The sequence below is a fragment of the Pistacia vera genome, unplaced genomic scaffold, assembly GCF_008641045.1.
Source record: "Pistacia vera cultivar Batoury unplaced genomic scaffold, PisVer_v2 Contig459, whole genome shotgun sequence".
Taxonomy (NCBI): domain Eukaryota; kingdom Viridiplantae; phylum Streptophyta; class Magnoliopsida; order Sapindales; family Anacardiaceae; genus Pistacia; species Pistacia vera.
The window spans coordinates 943,313-964,799 of record NW_022196289.1 but is presented as its reverse complement, the minus strand read 5'-3'; the positions used below and the strand labels follow the sequence as shown (position 1 = coordinate 964,799).

The 21,487-nt window shown below is 37.1% G+C and overlaps 2 protein-coding genes across 2 annotated transcripts; both read right to left on the bottom strand.

Annotated features, from left to right (window-relative positions):
* Positions 1–7,232: 7,232 nt before the first annotated feature.
* Positions 7,233–9,784, bottom strand: LOC116144867 (cytosolic sulfotransferase 14-like). Its single transcript, XM_031430289.1, has 3 exons — positions 9,571–9,784; positions 8,316–8,464; positions 7,233–7,925 (listed from the first exon to the last, which is right to left on the bottom strand). Exons 1-3 carry the CDS (start codon positions 9,782–9,784, stop codon positions 7,233–7,235), a joined length of 1,056 nt encoding a protein of 351 aa, XP_031286149.1.
* Positions 9,785–19,983: 10,199 nt separating this feature from the next.
* Positions 19,984–21,107, bottom strand: LOC116144831 (cytosolic sulfotransferase 15-like). Its single transcript, XM_031430258.1, has one exon. It carries the CDS (start codon positions 21,050–21,052, stop codon positions 20,138–20,140), a length of 915 nt encoding a protein of 304 aa, XP_031286118.1. The 5' UTR covers positions 21,053–21,107; the 3' UTR covers positions 19,984–20,137.
* Between the last annotated feature and the right edge of the window lie 380 nt (positions 21,108–21,487).

Here is a 21,487-nt window from a genome sequence, read left to right as displayed (position 1 = left end):
CCCGAGCCACTCAATTTTTCTTCAATTATTTTCTCCAAACGTTCGGACATTGAAGGTGTCAAATAATTTTTCCAATCTCCCACCAAACCTTTCCTAAAGAAGCCATCATTCTTAAGCCCTATGGGATGTGCACCATTCTTGTTCACCTCCAAATTGCTTATGTTATCAAAGCTACAAAACTTGGAAATTTCTTCTATCTTTCCTTGCTTCTCTTCATCTTCAGTGAATGGATATAGATGAAATCGGCCAATTTTTTAAAATAAAATTTGTTGTTCTCTTTCAAATCTTCATATTTCAAGAACAATACCTTGTGTGGTTCTTCTTTACTAGCCTTCCAATATCCCAAGACATGTTCCCAAATGGGGCCAAATCCTTGCCTTCCTTGACAAGCCATCTCAAAAGCTTCATCAATCAAAATCGGCTCGATGTTTCGAACTCTCACTCTCACCATGAACTTCTAATGGGAGACAAATTGGTCTAAAGAATTTCTACATATGTAAACAATGCGACAGGTTGAATTCTTAATAGAATTTGTAAGTGAAGGATATGGAGTATGTATCGTGAAAATCCTTGGCTTGGGAAAGTCTTCAAGAATAGGAAGACGATCTCTCATAAAAAGATCATAACCAAGAAAAAGAACCAACTCATGAGGGCGTTGAGAGAACAAGGGACTATTTTCTGGTGAATATTGAAATGCTTGACAATGGTGAAAATTAGGGCTTTGAGCCAAGTGGTGCTGCATTTCGGAAAAGTGGTTAATATTATGTTGTTATCTTGAGCTTCAAAGTGCCTCTGAAACCTGATCATGCCATGAAGGCACTTAGATTGATACCAAAACCCTGGGTATTGACAGAGTTCAAGACCATTCCAATTTTTTTCCTTTGGAAGCATAGTTAAAAGTTGTTCAATCTCATTGCTTAGCTCTTCCTCTTTCTGTCCAAGGGATTCTATTTTTTTCTCCATGGAGATTTGTTTACACAAAGAAAACTTTGGTCGTGAGTGAGAGCATATAGCTCAACACAATTTATATATAGTGGATGGTATCTACTTGAACATAAAGAGATTAGGGAATAAAACAACTAATAATGGAAAAATTAATATAGTGATGTAACGTAAAAGAACAACAATGATAGTAAGAGAATAAGAATAATATAACAAAAGACAATCTCATAGATTTTATTGTGCAATTCATGGAGGCAAGAATTCCTTTGAACCTTATCATTTGCTTTTTCCTACCACTTGATTGCCTGCTAGAATATGTTCAATGGATTGCATTTAATTACTCTTATGTTAGTTGATTTTGTACATAGTAACAATCTCACCAAGTTCTTGGAGATCTTCACCTATTTTAAAGGTTAATCAAGATTCTTATTATGTTAACTAGAGTAGACTTCACAATTTTATGTTATGTTTTTAAGAACTCTATGTTGGGCAATATTGTACATTATACTTGCAAAGAAATTTTTGTCTGCAAAAATATAGTAGTAGACGGTAGGCACAAGGGAGGCTGACTGTTAGATATGCAAAAGCCTGGCTGATGACTCACGAAAACTGGGCTTATCAAAACTATTTTTCTTGCAAAACCTTCACCCAAAAAAAAAAAAAAAAATGAAAACCTCGAACTTATAATAAAAATTCTACTATATTTTAGTCAAGAATTCTTGAAATTAATTTTTGTATATTCGGTTAGTCAATGACAAAAGGCGAGCCAATTTTATGGTCCTAAGAACATCTCCAGATGACTCTTTATATAACTCAAACTCTTTATTATAAAGAGTCTATCCATAAAAACAAGAGACCAACATACTCTTTATCTTTAAAATATAAATTAGAGAGTGAGTTTGACTCTCCACATTTAGAGAGTCAAATTTCACTCTCTATCTTAATTTTAATTAATAAACTACAAGTTCCTATGCATTTTATTTATTAATTCTCTTTCTTATTAAGTCTCTTTCTTAAAAATAAAGAGCATCTTCATTAAATTTAAAGAGTCTATTGGATTTGAATAAAAATTGTGTTCTTTATATTTAAAAATTAATGAAGATGCTCTTTATTTATATGAAAGATGCTCTTCAAAATAAAGAGCACCATTGGAGATGCTCTAAGGAATATATTCTTAGAGAAGTAGACATACTTTATAATAATTTCTAGATAATCATGGATAAATAATGGTGTTAAATATCAATAGAAATCTTATGGTGATATAATGTTAAAACTCAAGCACAAAGGAGAGCCCAACCCAAAAGACCGGTCTGATAGGTGAGAGAGCCCTTACACTTAAGTACCACACTTGGTGGGTATGAGATCCCGATGTGGGATCCTAACATTGCACCCCCCTTCAAGAGCTGACATCCATGACGGCTTTCACTCTATCGACACTGACCTGACGGTAGCCCTTTTCCTCTCTGGGTGGCTTCACTCACCTATCGGTCATTCGATGCACATTACACCTTAATCTAGCCTATAGGTAGCCCTTTCCGCATTCTAACTCTCAACGAAAGCACCAATGTTAGAACTCAAACTCAAGGGAGAGTCCAACCCAAAAGACTGGTCTGATAGGTGAGAGAGCCCCTAGGCTTAAGTACCACATTTGGTGGGGGTGAGATCCTGATGTGGGATCCTAATGTGTAAGGAATCTATAGAAATCTTATGGTAGTTGAAATATAATATTCTATTGAATATTGTATAGAATATCATGTAACATGTTAGAGTTTGTAGGATTTTTATTTTTGGATTAATATAATTTTGAACTCTCAGCTACTAATTTAAACTTTTAATTCTTTAACATGACACGTACTAACTGTCAATATACGAGCAAAACAACTGGTGACATACTCAAGGCACACTCGGTCTAGTTTAAGGGGAAATGTAAGAATAAGTCTTTGTTTAGGACTAAACGTCCAACTGTCAAAAAATATGGACCTTTTTGTAAGATTACTGAAAGACTCAACTGACACAAAAGAAGCACCACAGTGACTAGGTTCAGCTGAAACAAAAGAGGTGCTAGACTCAGTTAAAACAGAGGAGTTTCTACAATTTATTGACTCATATGGAAGACCTTGTGAAGCAAGAGCAGAAGCATTGATAAAAGCTACATTAGAGGATGGTATAGTAGCAGACAAGAAATGAGGAACAAGTGAGGGCTAAGAAGAGGAGGGATTCAGCTGGTACAAACCACCTTTAAGATCCCCTTGCAGTAAAATTGCTCCTGTGTACTTGTCCTTAACAACATAGCAGTTAGAGTTAAATTCAACAATAACATTGTTGTCTTTAGTGAATTTAGAGATGCTAAGTAAGTTTTTTGTTATCTTAGGCACACATAGAATGTTTTTAAGGTGTAAACACTTGGAATAGCAGAATAACCAGTATGAGAAATATGGAGACACTCACCACTGCCTACTTGAAGTTGATCCTTTCCAAAATAGTTTCGGCTAACATTCAATTGATTGAGGCCTGATGTAACATGAATAGTGGCCCCCGACTCCATATACCATATGGGATCAGTAGGTGTAAGTGAAGTGGCAAGAGCAAACTGCTGTGGTTGTGGAGAGGATAGTGCTGGAGGTGTTGAAGAGTGATAAAGTGGATCAAGTAAGAATTCCTCTCCTCTCAACTCTTCCTCTTTTAATCCAAATGTATATTCTCCTTTACTACCTGCTTCCATTAATTGTACTACTCCATCCTCACCGAGTGTTACACCAATATCTACAAATAACTCTCCTGATCAGTGTTCCTTACCCTGTAACAATTCTGGTTGCTCTTCCGAAACCATTATTGTTCCTAATCCAATCTTAGAAGCTGCTGCTCCTACAAGATTTATAGATTGCTCTTTCTCACCATGTCCACTTGTAGTTGATCTTACTTCCTCACAGTTTGCTACTGGTTCAGTTGGTTCAAGTCTGGGTATACATACTGCAGTTTCCTGTCCTACTACCTCTGCAGCTGTCAACATAAACCCTATGATTACCAGATCTAAATCAGCTTCTCAGACTTGTTATTCACCTGATTTTCATGATGACTATCATTTAGCCTTTGTTGCTGAAGAATTAGAGTCCATTGAATTGCTTGAAGCTGAACCTACAATAGTTTCTGCAGCTCTTAAAAGAACCAAGTGGAAGGTTGCTATGCAGTCTGAATTTGATGCACTTGTTCACAATAATACTTAGACTCTTGTGCCATCTTTTTCTGATATGAACATAGTAGGAAACAAATGGGTTTTTCGCACCAAATTCAATGCTGATGGAACACTGCAGAAATATAAGCCAGGCTAGTTGCAAAGGGATTTCAACAGACCTCTGGTCTTGATTACTTCGAAACCTTTAGACTAGTAATCAAACCAGCCACTATCCAAATTGTTGACTTTAGCAGTAACTAATGGATGGGATGTGCAGTAGATTGATGTAAATAATGCATTCCTTAATAGAGTGTTAACGAAAACTATTTACATGAAGTAACCACCTGGTTTTGAGAGTCCTGTATTTCCTGATGTTGTGTGTAAGCTGAACAAGGCTCTCTATGGTCTTAGGCAAGCTCCTAGAGCTTGGTTTGACAAGTTGAAAGCTGCCTTACAGCTCAAAGGTTTCTAGAATTCAGTCTCAGACTCAAGTCTTTTTATTCTTCAGCAAAATTCTGGTTTTATATATGTTCTTGTTTATGTTGACGACATATAGATTACTGGTTCAGATGAGGCATTTATAGCTCAGTTGATGAATGATCTTAATGACCATTTTGCATTAAAAACTCTTGGCTCCTTTAAGTACTTTCTAGGGCTGGAAGCAACCAGGAATTCAAATGGCATTCACCTAAAGCAATCCAAATATGCTTCTGACTTGCTGATGAAGACTAAAATGATGGACGCACATGTTTGTTCCACTCCAACGGCTGTTGGTGTCAAGCTTAGCTCCACAGATAGTGAACTGTTTCAGGATCCTGGATTGTATCGAAGTACTGTTGAGGCATTACAATATTTAACTCTTACCAGACCAGATATTAGCTTCACAGTGAATAAGTTAAGTCAATTCTTACAAGCTCCTACTGAGTTGCAATGGCAAGCTTGCAAAAGAGTGTTAAGATACATAAAACGTTCTTTACATTTTGGTCTTCATTTTAAACCAACAAGTTCTTTACATGTAGAGTGCTATGCTGATGCTGATTAGGGTGGTAATTTAGAAGATCGAAGATCCACCAATGGTTCTTGTGTTTACTTAAGACCGAACTTGATTCAATGGAGCTCTAGGAAACAAAAAGTGGTTGCTCTTTCCGCCACTGAAGCAGAATACCGAGCTCTTGTTCAAACTGCCACAGAAGTAGCATGGTTACAGAGTATGTTCACTGAATTAGGACTGTCTTTTTATACTATTCCTGTAATTTGGTGTGACAATGTTAGTGCTGAAGCACTTGCATCTAATCCTGTGTTTTATGCCAGAACAAAACACATTGAGATTGATGCCCATTACATTCGGGAACAAGTTTTGGCAAAGAAAATGGCTATTCAGTATGTTCCTTCAAAGTTACAGATTGCAGATCTTCTTACTAAGGCACTGTCAGCTACACACTTTAGTGAGTTGAGGTCCAAGCTAAATGTGGTGGTATTTGATGATTGTTGCAAATGAAAGTGTGAGTTTACTGAAAATGTGGTGGTATTCTGCTCTGCTTCTCTAGGTTGTATTTTGCTCTATAAATGTGTATACTATAAATGTGGTCGTTTGTGTGAGTTTTTTTTTTTTGCCTACTGCAGTTTTAATTCTGCTCTTTGATTTTGGTTATGGCAAATGGTTGACTATTCTACAATTTAGCCTACTGTAGTCTACTGCAACTGTTTTCTAAATTATTGAGTGGTTGAGCTGTTTGAGCTACTACTGTAGTTTATTGTTACAAATACAACAGTTGGTGTTTGGTTGATTTGTAGGTTTTGTTAGATTAAAAGTTTGAAGTTAAAGATGCAGCAGTTGTTGTTTGGTTGAGTTGCTGATACTGCAGTTTATTGTTGCAAATACAACAGTTAGTGTTTGGTTGATTTGTAGGTTTTGTCAAATTGAAAGTTTGAAGTTACAGATGTAGCAGTTGTTGTTTGGTTGAGTTGCAGATACTGCAGTTTATTGTTGCAAATACAACAGTTGTGTTTGGTTGATTTGTAGGTTTTGTCAGATTGAAAGTTTGAAGTTATAGATACAGTAGTTGTTGTTTGGTTGAGTTGCATATTCAGTCTGATTAAAGTTCTTTTTTGGATAGCAATTGTTGTTTTGGTTAATTTTTTTGTAGGGTAGAAAAGTTGCATTTGAAAATGCAGAACTGAAAATGGGATGAAATCTCAGTAGCAGTGTTGTGTTAAAATCTCAGTTTGCAGATTTGTTTTTGTGTTGAAATTTCAGTCTGCAGATTTGGGTTGTTGAATAAAAGCAGTTGTGTTGAGTAGCAGTGATGTGTTCAATTTGCTGGCTTGCAGACTTGAGCTTGTTGAGTAGTAGAGTTGTGTTCAGATTGCAGATTTGAGTGGCTAATGTTGAAGCTGAATTACTGAAGTTACAATAATTTTGCAAATGAAAGTGTGATTTGAGTGGCTATTGTTGAAGCTGAATTACTAAAGTTACTACAATTTTGCTGCAGTGTTGTGTTCAGTTTTGCAGAATTGTGTTCAAATTGCAGAGTTGAGTAGCTAATGTTGAAGCTAAATTACTGAAGTTACTGCAATTTTGCTGTTCTTGTAAAATCAACAAAGGGTTAGTCACAGAAAAAGAAGTCCAGAATCACAGTCCAGTTTAAGGGGAAATGTCAATATATGGGCAAAACAACTGGTGACATACTCAAGGCACACTCAGTCTAGTTTAAGGGGAAATGTAAGAATAAGTCTTTGTTTAGGACTAAACGTCCAACTATCAAAAGATGTGGACCTCTTTCTAACATTACTGAAACGATGTCGTTTCAGTAATGTTCCTTACTTAAGCTGATCGAGTTACACTCTTCAACTAACACTCTCTTCATCAGTTCTCTCTCTTACTGTCACTTTACTCTTTTACTCTCTTGTAAGCTCACTATAAAAGGGGCTTTTGATTGTAAAAGGTTCTGATTTAACCAATGAAAAATTAGATTCAATTTCTCAGATTTCTTTTCAATTGTTCTCTCTAGTTGTTATACTAACATCACATGTTTATTCATTATTCTCAATACTTGTTTCGTACAAATTAAGATTATTTAGATCAAACTTATTCACACTTCATCATATAAAAGAAAAATCATTTACAACAACATGAAAGCGAGCTATTTAAACCCGAGCCACTCAACTTTTCTTCTATTATTTTCTCCAAACGTTTGGCCATTGAAGCTGTCAAACAATTTTTCCAATCTCCGACTTCACCTTTCCTATAGAAGATATCCTTCTTAATATTCTTCACCTCGAAGGTCTTTATGTTATCAAAGCTACAAAACTTTGATATTTCTTTCTTGACTCCTTGTTTCTCTTCATCTTCACTAAAAGGATATCCTAAAAAACTTGTCAATCTCTTAACATAAAAATCGATGTCCTCTTTTAAGTCTTCATATTTCAAGAATAATATTTTGTGCGGTTGCTCTTTGCTAGCCTTCCAATATCCCAACACATTTTCCCAAATGGGGCCAAAGCTTTTGATTCCTTCACAAACCATCTCAAAAGCGTCATCAAGTGAAAGAGGCTCCTTGCCTTCGATCGGAAATCCGTTGACCCAGAACTTCCATTGAGAGATGAACTGATCCAAGGGATTTCTACACATGTAAACAATACAACAATTTGAGTTCATAATAGAATTTGGAAGCAAAGCATATGGAGTATGCATCGAAAAAATTATTGGTTGAGGAAAGTCGTCGAGAATCGGAGTTTGATCTCTCAGATAAATGTCTAGATCAAGAAAACGTATCAACTCATGAGGACTTTTAGTGAGCAAGTGATAAGTCTCAAACGCAAAGTGTGAAAAATGCTACGAAAAGTTTGTTTCTCTTCGGGTGAGAAACGTACCACAATTTGAGTGCAAATACTTGACAGTCCATTAACGAAAACAATGGCTGCTTAAATAAGCAAAGCCACATACATACAGACCGTAATAAAAGGAAAGTTAAACAACTAACAAATGAAATTCACATACGTAAAATGAGCAATACAAATGGAATTAAGATGACGTAAAACTCGCAACCACGTTACTGTGTTGCGTTAAACTTGCAACTACAGCAGACCACTTCCTTCTGCACGTTACTGCGTTGTGTTAAACATGCAATTACGGAAGACCATTTCCTCAAGGAAATCGCTCAAGCAAAGACTAGGTAGTCTCCCAGGTGGCGTCCTCTACTGGAAGATGCTTCCACTGGACCAGAGTTCCTTCTTCAAATTTATTTCCCCGTTTGACCCAACGAGTGTCCAGTATATGTTGCGGTGCGAGTATAATAGCCCCGTCATCAGTTATGGGCGGCAGCTCCTTTGAAGGCGTCGCAAGCTCACCTACACAAGATTTTAAGAGCGATACGTGGAAGACAAGATGAATGCGGGCTCCTTCCAGCAATTGAAGTTTGTATGCGATGGCCCCAATTTTTTGTATCACGGGATACGGGCCGTAGAAGCTACTAGCTAGCTTTTGGTGGGCTCGTTTGAAGGCAGTCTATTGTCTGTAGGGGTGTAGCTTAAGAAACACCAGATCACCAATGTCGAATGAAACATCCTGACATTTTTTATCCGCAATTTGCTTCATGCGATTAATGGAAGTCTCCAGATTATGTTTGAGTTGACGCAGTAGCTCGTCCTAAGCCTCTAGACTTTGGTCTACTTCATGTACTAAAGAAAACCCATTATGGTAAAGCGGAATTGAATGAGGTAAACGTCCATATAATGCCTGAAAAGGAGTCATTCCCGTGGATGCATGATAAGTTGTATTGTACCAGAGCTCAGCCCATCGAAGGTAGTTGCTCCACTTGCGCGGCCATTGATGAACCATACTCCGAAGGTATTACTCAACACAGCAGTTGACAACTTCTGTTTGCCCATCCGTCTGGGGATGATAGGCAGAACTGAGTTGTAGCTTGGTTCCCAACATGTGAAAGAACTCCTACCAAAATTTGCTAATAAAGATGGCGTCCCAATCGCTGGTGATGGACTTGGGTAAGCCATGCAATTTAACGACGCCTTCTACAAACCTTTCAGCCATGATTTTAGCAGTAAAAGGATGAGTTAAGGGTAGGAAATGAGCAGACTTACTGAAACGGTCGACAACTACTAAGATTGTGTCCTTGCCATAGGATGTCGGCAGTCCTTCAATGAAGTCTAAGGTGATGTCATCCCATACTTGACATGGAACGGGTAACGGCTGCAGGAGCTCAGCAAGAGACATTGTTTCAGACTTCACCTTCTGGCAAGTTTCACATTTTTGTATATACACCTACACCGCCTGGTACATTTTTGGCCAAAAGAATTGTTGGGCTAATTTCTTGAATGTCCACAAGACCCTAGAGTGTCCTCCAATTTTTGTATCATGCATCTCATGAAGTAGTTTCGCCTGTAATGCTGCCTGAGAAGACATGACAACTCTCCCTTTAAAGAAAGCAATCCATTACGCCATGCATACGATCCTTCTCGTTGAGTCGTAGCCATGCGAGCTAGAGATTGGACATAAGAGTCTCCTTCGTAAGCCTTCTTAATTTCATCCCATATAGTCACTTCTGGTACATGCAAATGATGAAGAACTGGACTACTAGACTTGCATGAGAGGGTGTCTGCTGCTGAATTTTCATGGCCTGGGCGATAAATAATCTCATAATCGTAACCCATTAGCTTGACTACCCACTTTTGTTGTTCTGGCGTGGCCACACACTGCTCTAAGAAATATTTCAAGTTACATTAGTCGGTGAGAATGAAGAATTTTTTTCCCAGGAGATAAGGACGCCATAAACGAATGGCCTCCATAATGGCAAGCATCTCCTTGGCGTAAGTGGACCAAGATTTTTTTGTAATCCCTAATGCTCAACTCATAAACGTTATAGGCTTTCCTTGCTGTGACAAAACTGCGCCAATTCCGTCCCCAGATGCATCAGTTTCAATGGTAAAGGAGTCATTGAAATTAGGCATAACTAATGTTGGAGTAGTTGTCATTGCTTGTTTGAGAGCTAGAAAGGCTGCGTCGGCTTCTTCATCCCAACCAAACTTTCCCTTCTTGAGCAGATTGGTCAGAGGTCGCGCTATGATGCCGTAGTTTTGAACAAACTTCCTGTAATATCCTGTCAAGCCTAAAAAACCACGTAACTTAGAAATATTAGTGGGGGGTTGCCATGCGACCATGGTTGCAATTTTACTGTTATCAACATTCACTCCCTGATGTGTGACAATGTGCCCCAAGTATTCCAGTTCTTGTTGGCCAAACACGCATTTGCTTGCCTTGGCAAAGAATTAGTGTTGCCGCAAAATCTCCAACGTTTGTCTAACATGCACGACGTGCTCATTCCAGGTGGGACTATATACCAAAATATCATCAAAAAAAACCAAAATGAACTTTCGAAGATAAGGCCGAAATATTGAGTTCATGATAGCTTGAAATGTCGAGGGTGCGTTGCAAAGGCCAAAAGGCATTACGAGATATTCGTAATGGCCGTTATGAGTACGGAAAGCAGTTTTAATAACATCGGGAGGATTTACTCTTACTTGATGATAGCCAGCCCTCAGATCTAATTTGGTGAAGCAACGCCATATAATTCTTCCAACATATCGTCAACTGTGGGAATAGGAAAACGATCTTTGACGGCAGCGGCATTAAGCGCACGATAGTCTGTACAGAATCGCCAACTGCCATCTTTCTTTTTCACTAGTAGCACCGACGACGAGAAGGGACTGGTGCTAGGATGGATGAGTCCTGAATCTAACATTTCTTGGACCTATTTCTCTATTTCAGCTTTCTGGAAGTAGGCATACTTGTACGACCGTACATTAACTGGCTCGGTTCCTTCCTTTAGTGTAATACAATGATCCACTTCACGTACAGGTGGAAAACTTGAGGGCTCTTGGAACACGTCCTCATACTCTTTCAACAACCATTGCATATTCTGCTTTTTATCTTGAGTTGGTGCATCAGGTGGTACGGTTCCCATGGTTGGTTGGAAACACACAACAAATGGCGCATGTCCACGGCGAAACTCCTTTGATATTTCCTTTGGTGAAACTGCCTGAATGGTTTGCATGTCCACTCCTTACAGCCTATGGTCTTGATTTTCCCAAATAAAATCCATGGTCAACTGTTTCCAGTTACAAACCACGGATCCCAACATTTCAAGCCATTGAACGCCCAAGACAAGATCAAGACCTGATAAGGGCAAAGAGAAAAGGGTGAGGTAAAATTCGGTGCCTTGCAATTCTACCCGTACCTTATCGTAACGCCTCTAACACATTAATCTTTCTCCGTTGGCCACCCGGACAGGCAATGTCTCCATTGGTATGACTGGTAGCCTGAGCATGTTTGCTAAACGGTTGCTGATGAAGTTGTGTGTCGATCTGATATCAATCAACACCATTACTTCGTGGGGACCCATTTTCGCTGTTACACACATAGTTTTTGGTGTTGTCCATCCTGTTAATGCATGCAATGTGATCTCTGGTTCACGTTCAGGTTCCTGCACCTCTGCTACATCTCCCTCATGGTCTTCTTCTAGTGTTTGTTGATCAATAATGTCCTCATATATCACGTTACTTGCATGCCCCTCCAAGAGTAATAGTTGTAGCTTTTGACATCTGTGGTCTGTTATAAAACATTCATTGTAGTTAAAACAGAGACCTTGTGCTCTCTTCCTCTGCATTTCCTCCCAAGACAAACGTTTAATGGGTCTTATAGCTGTAGCAGGAGCTACACGTGTGGTTTGTGGAAGAGGTAGAGGAGTTCTTGTTAGTGGAGTTCGTGTGAACCGTTGCTGCCGTGTAAGCTGCTCATCTCGCATTCGTGCTAAATTAATGGCCTCTTTGAGTGATTGCGGTTTAAACATTCATATCCCATTAGAAATTTCAGCCTTCAAACCTCCCATGAATGTCTCCACCAACGCCCTTTGCGTCCATCCACGCACCTTGTTGCCGAGCTTCTCGAATTCACGTTGAAAGTCTCTCAACGTCCCCAATTGCCTGATCCTTGAGAGAGCTTCATCAAAGTCTTCACATCCTGATGGTCCGAAGCGAGCCCATAATTCCACTTCAAATTTTTCCCATGAAATTATGTGTCCTTCTTCCTGTAATGTCCTACGAAGCCACTGCCACCATTGGTTGGCCTCCCCTTCAAGGTGGTAAGCAGCCATGGAAACCTTTTGGTTTGCTATCGTGCCTTGGTATTCGAAGAATTGTCCTACCCAATTGAACCACTCCGTTGGATCGTCTCCAAAGAAGCGTGGAAATTCTAGCTTGGCTGATTTGGAAGAGACAATCTGCCGACCTCCATCTTGGTTTTCTCGATGGTGATTACCATGATTTGAGGACTCCGGATTAGCGAGTAACACGTTCGAGAGTCGATTGAGAGCTTCCTCCAAATGGTGGAATTTGTTGTTCATACCAATCTCCATTCGCTGTAGTCCCTCCTGAAATGCACCGAGTCTAGACTCCAAGTGCTCAATCCACTCCTTGTTGGTTCCCATAAAAAACCTGCTCTGATACCAATGATAGGTCCCAAACGCAGAGTGTGAAAAATGCTACGAAAAGTTTTTTTCTCTTCAGGTGAGAAACGTACCGCAATTTGAGTGCAAATACTTGACAGTCCATTAACAAAAACATTGGCTGCTTAAATAAGCAAAGCCATATACACACAGACCGTAATAAAAGGAAAGTTAGCAACTAACAAATGAAATTCACATATGTAAAATGAGCAATACAAACGGAATTAAGATGACGTAAAACTCGCAACCACGTTACTGCGTTGCGTTAAACTTGCAACTGCGGCAGACCACTTCCTTCTGCATGTTACTGCGATGCGTTAAACATGCAACTATGGAAGACCATTTCCTCTTGCAAATTAACTGCCACGACCCAGTTCATCCCTTGTCTACGTTGCATGCATGCATGCATGCTCCTGCAATGGTCCTGCACGTTCCAGCTCATCCCAAATATTTGGGATTGGCTTATGGCCCCTCTCAGATCGTCGTGTCTTATCAGCAAGGGGCTATTTTCTTGTGTGTATTGGTAACGATTGACAATGGTGAAAGTTAGGGCTTTCAGCCAAAGGGTGCCCGATTTTGGAAAAGTGATCAACATTATATCATTGTCTTGAGCATGAAAGTGCCTTTGAAATCTAATCATGCCAGGACGGAACTTGGATTGATTCCAAAAGCCCGGGTATTTGCAGACCTCGGCACCATTCCAGTGTTTGGCTTTAGGAAGGTGGGCCAAGATTAGAGGTGGAAAAGTAACCCGTCCGGCCCGGCCCGACCCGACCCAACTCGCAGCGGGTTACTTAATTAGGCGGGTTGGTCCTAACCAGCCAGCCAACAAAGGCAGGCCGGGTTAGGCCCGCCATTTTTGGGAAAATGGCTGGCCCAGCCCAATCCGCCAACCCTAACCCGCCGGGTTAGGCTGCAGGTCGGGCCCAGTTAGCCCTATTTTTTTATTTTTTTTATTTTGTTTTATTTATTTAACTTTTCAAATAAATAATTAACAATTTATAAATGAATAAATGTAATTGTTTTTAGTTAACTTTTCAAATATCAATAATTCAATTAAATTAATTTTTTTTTTGTTAACATTTCAAATATTAATTCAATTTTAATACAATAAAATTGTAATATAAGAAAAATTAGATTTATTCATTAATTGATGAAATTTTAGCAGAAGAATGAATTATATTTTATACAAGACATGGAAATTTGAGAATAAGACTTTAGTATTTATTTTTTTTATTTTACGTACCATAAAAAATAATAATAACAATATGTCAAATATTACGAAGTTTTATACATTTTAATATTTATGATTTAGAAGTATAGTTTAATATTATTGTGTAAAATTATTTGTAAGAGTTCAATCATAATAGTTTAATTAAAAGAATTAAAAAAATGGGGGAAACTTGAAAAAAATAATTAATTTTTTATTTTTTTTAATTTTTTTTGGGCCAACCCAGCGGGTTGGCTAATGCAAACAAAATAGCAACCCGTCGGGTTGGCGGGTTGCCATATAGCAACCCGGCCAGCCCGGGGGTTGCATGCGGGTTGGGTTCAACCCGACCCGCCTATAAGGCGGTCTGGGTTGAACCCTTTCTAATGCGGGCCGGGTTAGGGTTGACCCGCCTAACCCGGCCCATTTGCTCCACCTTTAGCCAAGATTTGCTCAACTTCATTGCTTAGCTCTTGATCTTCCATGGTGATTTGCACAAGAAAAGTGCAATTGAGGTGGGAATTTATGTATCATTTTTGTTTTATTTTATTTTCCATGTGCATCATACTAAGCATAAAGAAATGAAGCAACAAGTAATATAAAATATATTTAATTAGTAATGATATGAAAATAAAGCAATGCCACTGACATTATACTTATCCTTGAGATAAGATTACATGTATAAAAGTTGGCAATTATAAAAAGTTGACAAATATGGCTCCACTTTCTAAGCCACCAATGACTATTATAATTTCTAAAAGTAATTAAATTCCTTTCAATTTTATGATATGGGAAGCACATGCCTGCCGTTTAATGGGTTACTTAATGAGATATTATAATTTTTTTTTTTTTCTAATGTATTTTAGTTTATATTTATGTGGATTAATCACAATTTTTTCTAATATTTTTAAAGTAAAAATATTAGATATGGGATGCACAAAGCCTCAAAGATATTGTAAAGAGTAGTAAACAATTACATTTAGTGTAGGAATATTTTTTGGTATGACTGGAAATTGTGACATTTAATGGTCCAAATATGCTCGTCCATGCCTCTTGATCTATTTCTTTCTCCATGGAAAGGAATTTCAAACAAGGAAATTGGTACTTAGAGAGTGGAGGGCTATGAAATACTAAGCAAGTTCGTTTACCATATATATTAAATTTTCTTACTTCTTCTTTTCTCATAGTGGTAGCACTGGTAGGTACTTAATTAAAAACTTCAATAATTAGACCTTAAATTATTGCCGACATTATATTTGTTAGATCTAAATGAGTTAAATATTGACCATGTGACTGATTTTCTAAAGTTTAAATTCCATATTCTATATATGAAATATATTCTTCGAAAATATGAAGTAGTTGATCCATGAATAATGCAATATAAACAAATTAATCATACAAATTAATGTGGCAATTTTGTATATTTGATTTATCATTTACTCTAATTGTTTAATTTATCTCCTATTCAAAATCACCTAATCACATTAAAATTCGTTAGTTTGTATGGACGAGTTTGTATAAAAAATTTGTCCATGGAGTATTATTCGTCTAACCATACAATAGAAATCTCTACTGGTGATTTAAGGAATCTATAGGAATCTTATATATGATGGTTGCAATAAAATCTATTGATTATACAAAGTATGTCTGTTTACATTTTTTTAACAGAGTAATGCCAATCATACAAATTATCCTTTATAAACAGGTATAACAACCTTGTAAACTTCTTATACAAACTCATTTCATAGGAATTGATATGTTATACTATAATTTGATACAATAATATTTTGTTTATAATTGAATCTTACAAACAGATAAAAATTATATAAATTTTATGTAAAATGATCACTTTATCCTTTGTTTTTTGTCTGTTTATATAACTAAGTTATATGACTCAATTGTAAGCATAACATTACTTAATTTGGTAACTTAAAATTAAGAATAAATTAAATAAAATAGATGATATGCGAATTGCAACATCATTTTATAAGAAATAATTTGTGTACTTAACAATACTCTTTAACAAAACTAGCAAACAACCTTTGCCAAAACCATTTATTCTCTTTAATATTACGCAAGGAGTTAAAGTACGAATAAAATTTTACAATTCTAATTACTTATTGAGAGGGAAGGCAGTGTTCATATTCTCAAACTTGAAAGAGTCCTAGGATCAAATGAAAAGAGAAACTGGAAAATTGTTGTACTTTCCCGAGAAACAAACAGATGAGTTTGAGAGATAACAGAAAAAAATTCAGAACTGAACTTTTATTAATTTCATTTTTTCTAACTTCTTTTACAAAGAATTATTGGACTGCTTGTATACTAAAGCTGAGTCCACCTTGGCAATCCGTGTAACTCCAGCAAAGAAACACCAATGATTCACAAAGAAACAAAAAATTTACAGCATCTTAGCCGTTGATTTGAAGATTACAAAATGATGAAGATGAACTTCAGCCGAAACCCAGCAACTTTAATCTTAAAAACTGCATTTACTGAGGTGGCAATCCATATGACTTGCTTCAGTAAAAGATCTCAGCCACTCAACATTCACAAAACAAAACAAAATGAAGATTTATAGACTGTAGGATCTGTGCTTTTTCTAAGTAAGAACAGTAAGAAGAAGATGCCAAGCCCTGGAGCTTGATCTATATTATTAAAATGAGTAAACGACGTGTTGCCACCCAAGGTTTAGCTAAAAAAAGGACAGGTTCTCACTCCTGGTTTTATAAATTTCAGATTATCTTTGGTAACAGTTAAAGGGTAAAGTAGTAATTGAACCCACTCATTTCAAATCACCACCACTGCCGTCCCAACCCCCTCTCTCCCTCCTTTGTCTCCCATATTCGGTTAACCACCTACCATCACTCTACCACTGCCGCCTCTTCTTTTTCTTCCACCCATTCTTTTTTTTCTTCCTCTTCTTCTTCTTCTCCTCCTCCTCTCTTTTCTTCTTTTCTTCGTCCTACTCTCTTTCTTCTTCTCTTTTCTCCCTTGTCGGAATAGGCTCCGAGGCGACTGGATTTGGCCGCCGTAAGGCCATCACGCTGTGGCCAGATTTGGATTGCTGCTTTTTCCTTCTTCTTCTCTCAACAAAACCTCAGTTTCATTTCTCTCTCCTAGGTAAACTCCCGCGTTGCCACCCAACGTTTGTGGTGGTTTTTGGGTGGGTTTGTGGCTCGGTTTGTGGTTGCTTTTGGATGGATTTATAGCTGAATTTGTGAGTGATTTGGTGGTGGATTTTGGGCGGGTTTGCTGCTGAATTTGTGAGTGATTTGGTGGTGGTTTTTGGATGGGTTTGTGGCTGGATTTGTTATTTATTTGGTGGTGGTTTCTGCTTGGGTTTGCTGCTGAATTTGTGAGTGATTTGGTGGTGGTTTTTGGATGGGTTTGTGGCTGGATTTATGAGTGATCTGGTGATGCTTTTTGGGTTGGTTTGTGGCTGAATGTGTGAGTGATTTGGTGTTGGTTGTTTGGCGGCGGGGCTTTGGGGTTTAGAGGGATTGCCATGGTGGTGGATGAGTGGAAAGGTGGTGGGTGGTGGTGGGGACTTCGGGGGTTTCGGTCATAATGGTGTTGAAAGGTGGTGGTGGGTGGTGGTGAATGGTGATGGCTGGATGGTGGTGGTGATGGTGATGGTGATTGGGTGGTGGTGTAATAAAAAATAAAAGCAATATGGTAATAACGTGTTTTACAGTTGTGTCAGAAGTAAAAAATATGTGTGAATTTAGGGGTAATAATTTGGAATTTATGAAAGCAAGGTTGAAACTTGCCTTTTCGCTAAACTGTCGTTCGCTAAACTTAGGGTGGGAAAATGTCGTTTACTCTTATTAAAATTTTTTACTTTCAGTGTGTAATGAAATGATGCTGTTGGAATTAAGAGAACTAATGTCCATGTGACAGAATCCGTTTGTTCAGAACCGTTACACAGTGAAGAATTTAAATTTTAACTTTGCCGTTATCAGAACCGTTGTGCAGTAAATTTCCAGATGTCAGTACATGCCAGTAGCAGCCAGATTCCAGCACAGAAAACAGTCACAGAAAAATCAATTCTCCAGCGGCAGATTCTCCAGTTGCAGTTCTGATTTTGATTCTTCACTAACAAAACTTATGAGCTGTACAATTCTAAATTAAACTTTTTCTCCCTCTCAAATGGAGTATTTAATTAGAAGTACTAATAATAGAATATCCTAAGCAAATATAGACAATACGACAAGGATTTTTTATAGAGAAAAGAGTTAAATATACACCTAATTAGGAACACTGAATGAAGAATGAGGAATTTGGCTGTGAGTGAGAGCATATAGTTTAACACAATTTATATAGCATTTGCACTATATTATAATTTATTGTGTGCTTTTTAAATTTTTTTTTTTTTTTTCTCTTGGGCATGGTATCTCTACTTGAACATAAAGAGATTGGCAAAAAATAGCAATAAATAATAAGTGTATAGGTCAAAAATCATCTGAGGCTCAAGCAAGTAACTTTTACTATGTAGGCCCAAGGCTATAGCCCAATTCTGGTTGGGCCTAAGTCAAAGTTCATGTCATGAGCCAGACTCACGGTCTAAACCCGATCTTTCTCTATATTGGGCATCACCATTAGCCCACCTAAGGCCAGACCCATTGCTCCATAATATCCTTTAAGGGCCTAGAATCCTACTAAAATACAAATACATCTATTTCCTATTTGGGGTTTATCTTAATTCACTCAAGATGCTGTATCTTACATGAATTAAGACTTTCAATCCTACAAAGATAAGTAAATCAGGGTCTTTCTTATTTACTAGAACTCTGCCATTACGGATTCAAAGTCCTACTAGAATTCAAAAATCTTATAACCACTATATAAAAAGACGTCATGTCTCTCATTAGGCATTCAATCTCAATACCATTTATTAGCTCCTAAGAGTTATACACCTTCGCCATAATTCTAGTCTCAAACAAAACTCCTAGTAATCCTTCTTTCCCTTAACCTTGACTAAATAGTTTCTTTCAATCTTGCTAACTTGAACGTTGCAGTGCCTAAGATAAATACCACCTCAGTGTTTCCCGTAAGCTTCACGCTTGTTACTTTGTATATGCAGGTCTAACAGATTGTTAGTGGTCTCAATCTCACAAGAACAGTTTGTTCCGTGACCATAGAATTTTAGCATCTACAATAAGACAATAAGAATAATATAAGAAAAGACCAGCAAGGAAATAATAAAAGAGAATCCTCCTTGAGTTAATGACAAAATATAGTGATGTAACCTAATAGTAAAATGATTAATGAAAAATAAATAAGAAAATTGCGTCATGCGTCCGTTACCAAACACATTGTTAGGACTTAGTGATCTCGTGACTCATATATAAATATTAGAGAAGTAGTATATATATATATATATATATATACATCTCGATATATGAACATATTGTTGGAGAATCTGGTGCCAGATTTTTTTTGAATAAGAAACAAATGATATTATAAGCAATTAATTGATGCCATCTCCCAACCTCCACGAGAACTTTGGAATAATTGTCGATCTATCATGCAACGTATTAGCAAACCTTGTATTGCAGTTTTCAATTCTTCAATGGTGGGATGAACCTCCTTTGCAAATTAAGTTTTTAGTTCTTCATGACTGTGACAATCTTTCAATTTATCGTATTACTTAATTTTTTCGTTTTTTTTTTTCTTTTTTTCGATTTCGATTTTGCACAATGTCAATATATCATTTTTCGATTTTGATTTTGCACAATGTCAATGTATCATTTGAAAAACCTTGAAATTACATGGCGTTAAACCATGAAGCTTATGAGAAGAGAAGAATAAATATCATACATAATCATCAAAAGATATTATATATCACACACGAAAATTCTCAAATACCAACTTAAAATCCAGATTTAAACTCTTGTGATCAATTGTTAATTTTTGCATACGAGAGTTGATAAGAGTTTTGGAATTTTTATTTTCTAATGCTAAAAGACAAAAGCCTGCAAACTCTGGCATTGATCAATTAACTCTTGCAAGTGAGAGTTCAAGTCTGCATTTTTTTTTAAATTAGGATATTTGCAAGAAAAATGGACTATATATATGGATATGATTTGATCATCCAATTAATAAGAGAGATAATAAAACAAAGTTGTTTATTCATTCTCAATACATTTTGGGTACAAAATAAGATTATCTACATCAAATTTATTCACACTTCATCACATCAAAGAGAAAGCAGCACACAACCATAACAAAGCAAAGCTATCTGATGCAACAATATGGATTCTATAGCTTATGGATCTTCCAGGGTTTTTAAAGCTAGGTTTTCTTAAAGGTTAAACCCGAGCCACTCAATTTTTCTTCAATTATTTTCCCCAAACGTTCGGACATTGAAGTTGTCAAATAATTTTTCCAATCTCCCACCAAACCTTTCCTAAAGAAGATATCATTCTTAAGCCCAGTGGGGTGTGCACCATTCTTGTTCACCTCCAAATTGCTCATGTTATCAAAGCTACAGAACTTGGAAATTTCTTCTATTTTTCCTTGCTTTTCTTCATCTTCAGTGAACGGATATCCGATGAAATCGGCCAATTTTTTTACATAAAATTTGTTGTTCTCTTTCAAATCTTCATATTTCAAGAATAATACCTTGTGTGGTTCTTCTTTGCTAGCCTTCCAATATGCCAAAACCTGTTCCCAAATGGGGCCAAATTCTTGCCTTCCTTGACAAGCCATCTCAAAAGCTTCGTCAATCGAAATTGGCTCGGTGTTTCGAACTCTCACTCTCACCATGAACTTCCAATGGGAGACAAACTGGTCCAAAGGATTTCTACATATGTAAACAATGCGACAATTGGAATTCTTAATAGAATTTGGAAGTGAAGGATATGGGGTATGTGTCGCAAAAATCCTTGGCTTAGGAAAGTCTTCAAGAGCAGGAAGAGGATCTCTCATAAAAAGATCATAATCAAGATAAAGAACCAACTCATGAGGGCCTTGAGAGAGCAAGGGGCTATTCTTTAGTGAATATTTGGAACGATTGGCAATGGTGAAAATTAGGGCTTTGAGCCAAGTGGTGCCGCATTTCGGAAAAGTGGTTAATATTATGTCACTGTCTTGAGCTTCGAAGTGTCTTTGAAACCTGATCATGCCGCAAAGGTACTTAGATTGACACCAGAACCCTTGGTATTGACAGAGTTCAACACCATTCCAATTTTTCGCCTTCGGAAGCATGGCTAAGAGTTGTTCAATCTCATTGCTTAGCTCTTCTTCTTTCTCTCCAAGGGATTCTATTTTTTTCTCCAATGGAGATTTGTTTACACAAAGAAACGTTGGTAGTGAGTGAAAGCGTGTAGTTCAACACAATTTATATATAGTGGATGGTATCTACTTGTACATAAGAGATTGGGCAATCAAACAACTAATAATGGAGTGATGTAACATATGTAATTATTTACAAAAGAACAGCAATAAAGTAAGAGAATAAGAATAATATAACAAAAGACAAGAAAGAAAATAACAAATTAAAGAAAACCCTCTAAAATTAGTGACAAATACATTGATGTAAGTTTATATAATATTTTCATAACCTTCTTTAGATGTAATTAATTCATTAATGTGGTCCTAACTAAATATTCAATTCTAATTCAAGAGTTATATTTAAGATTT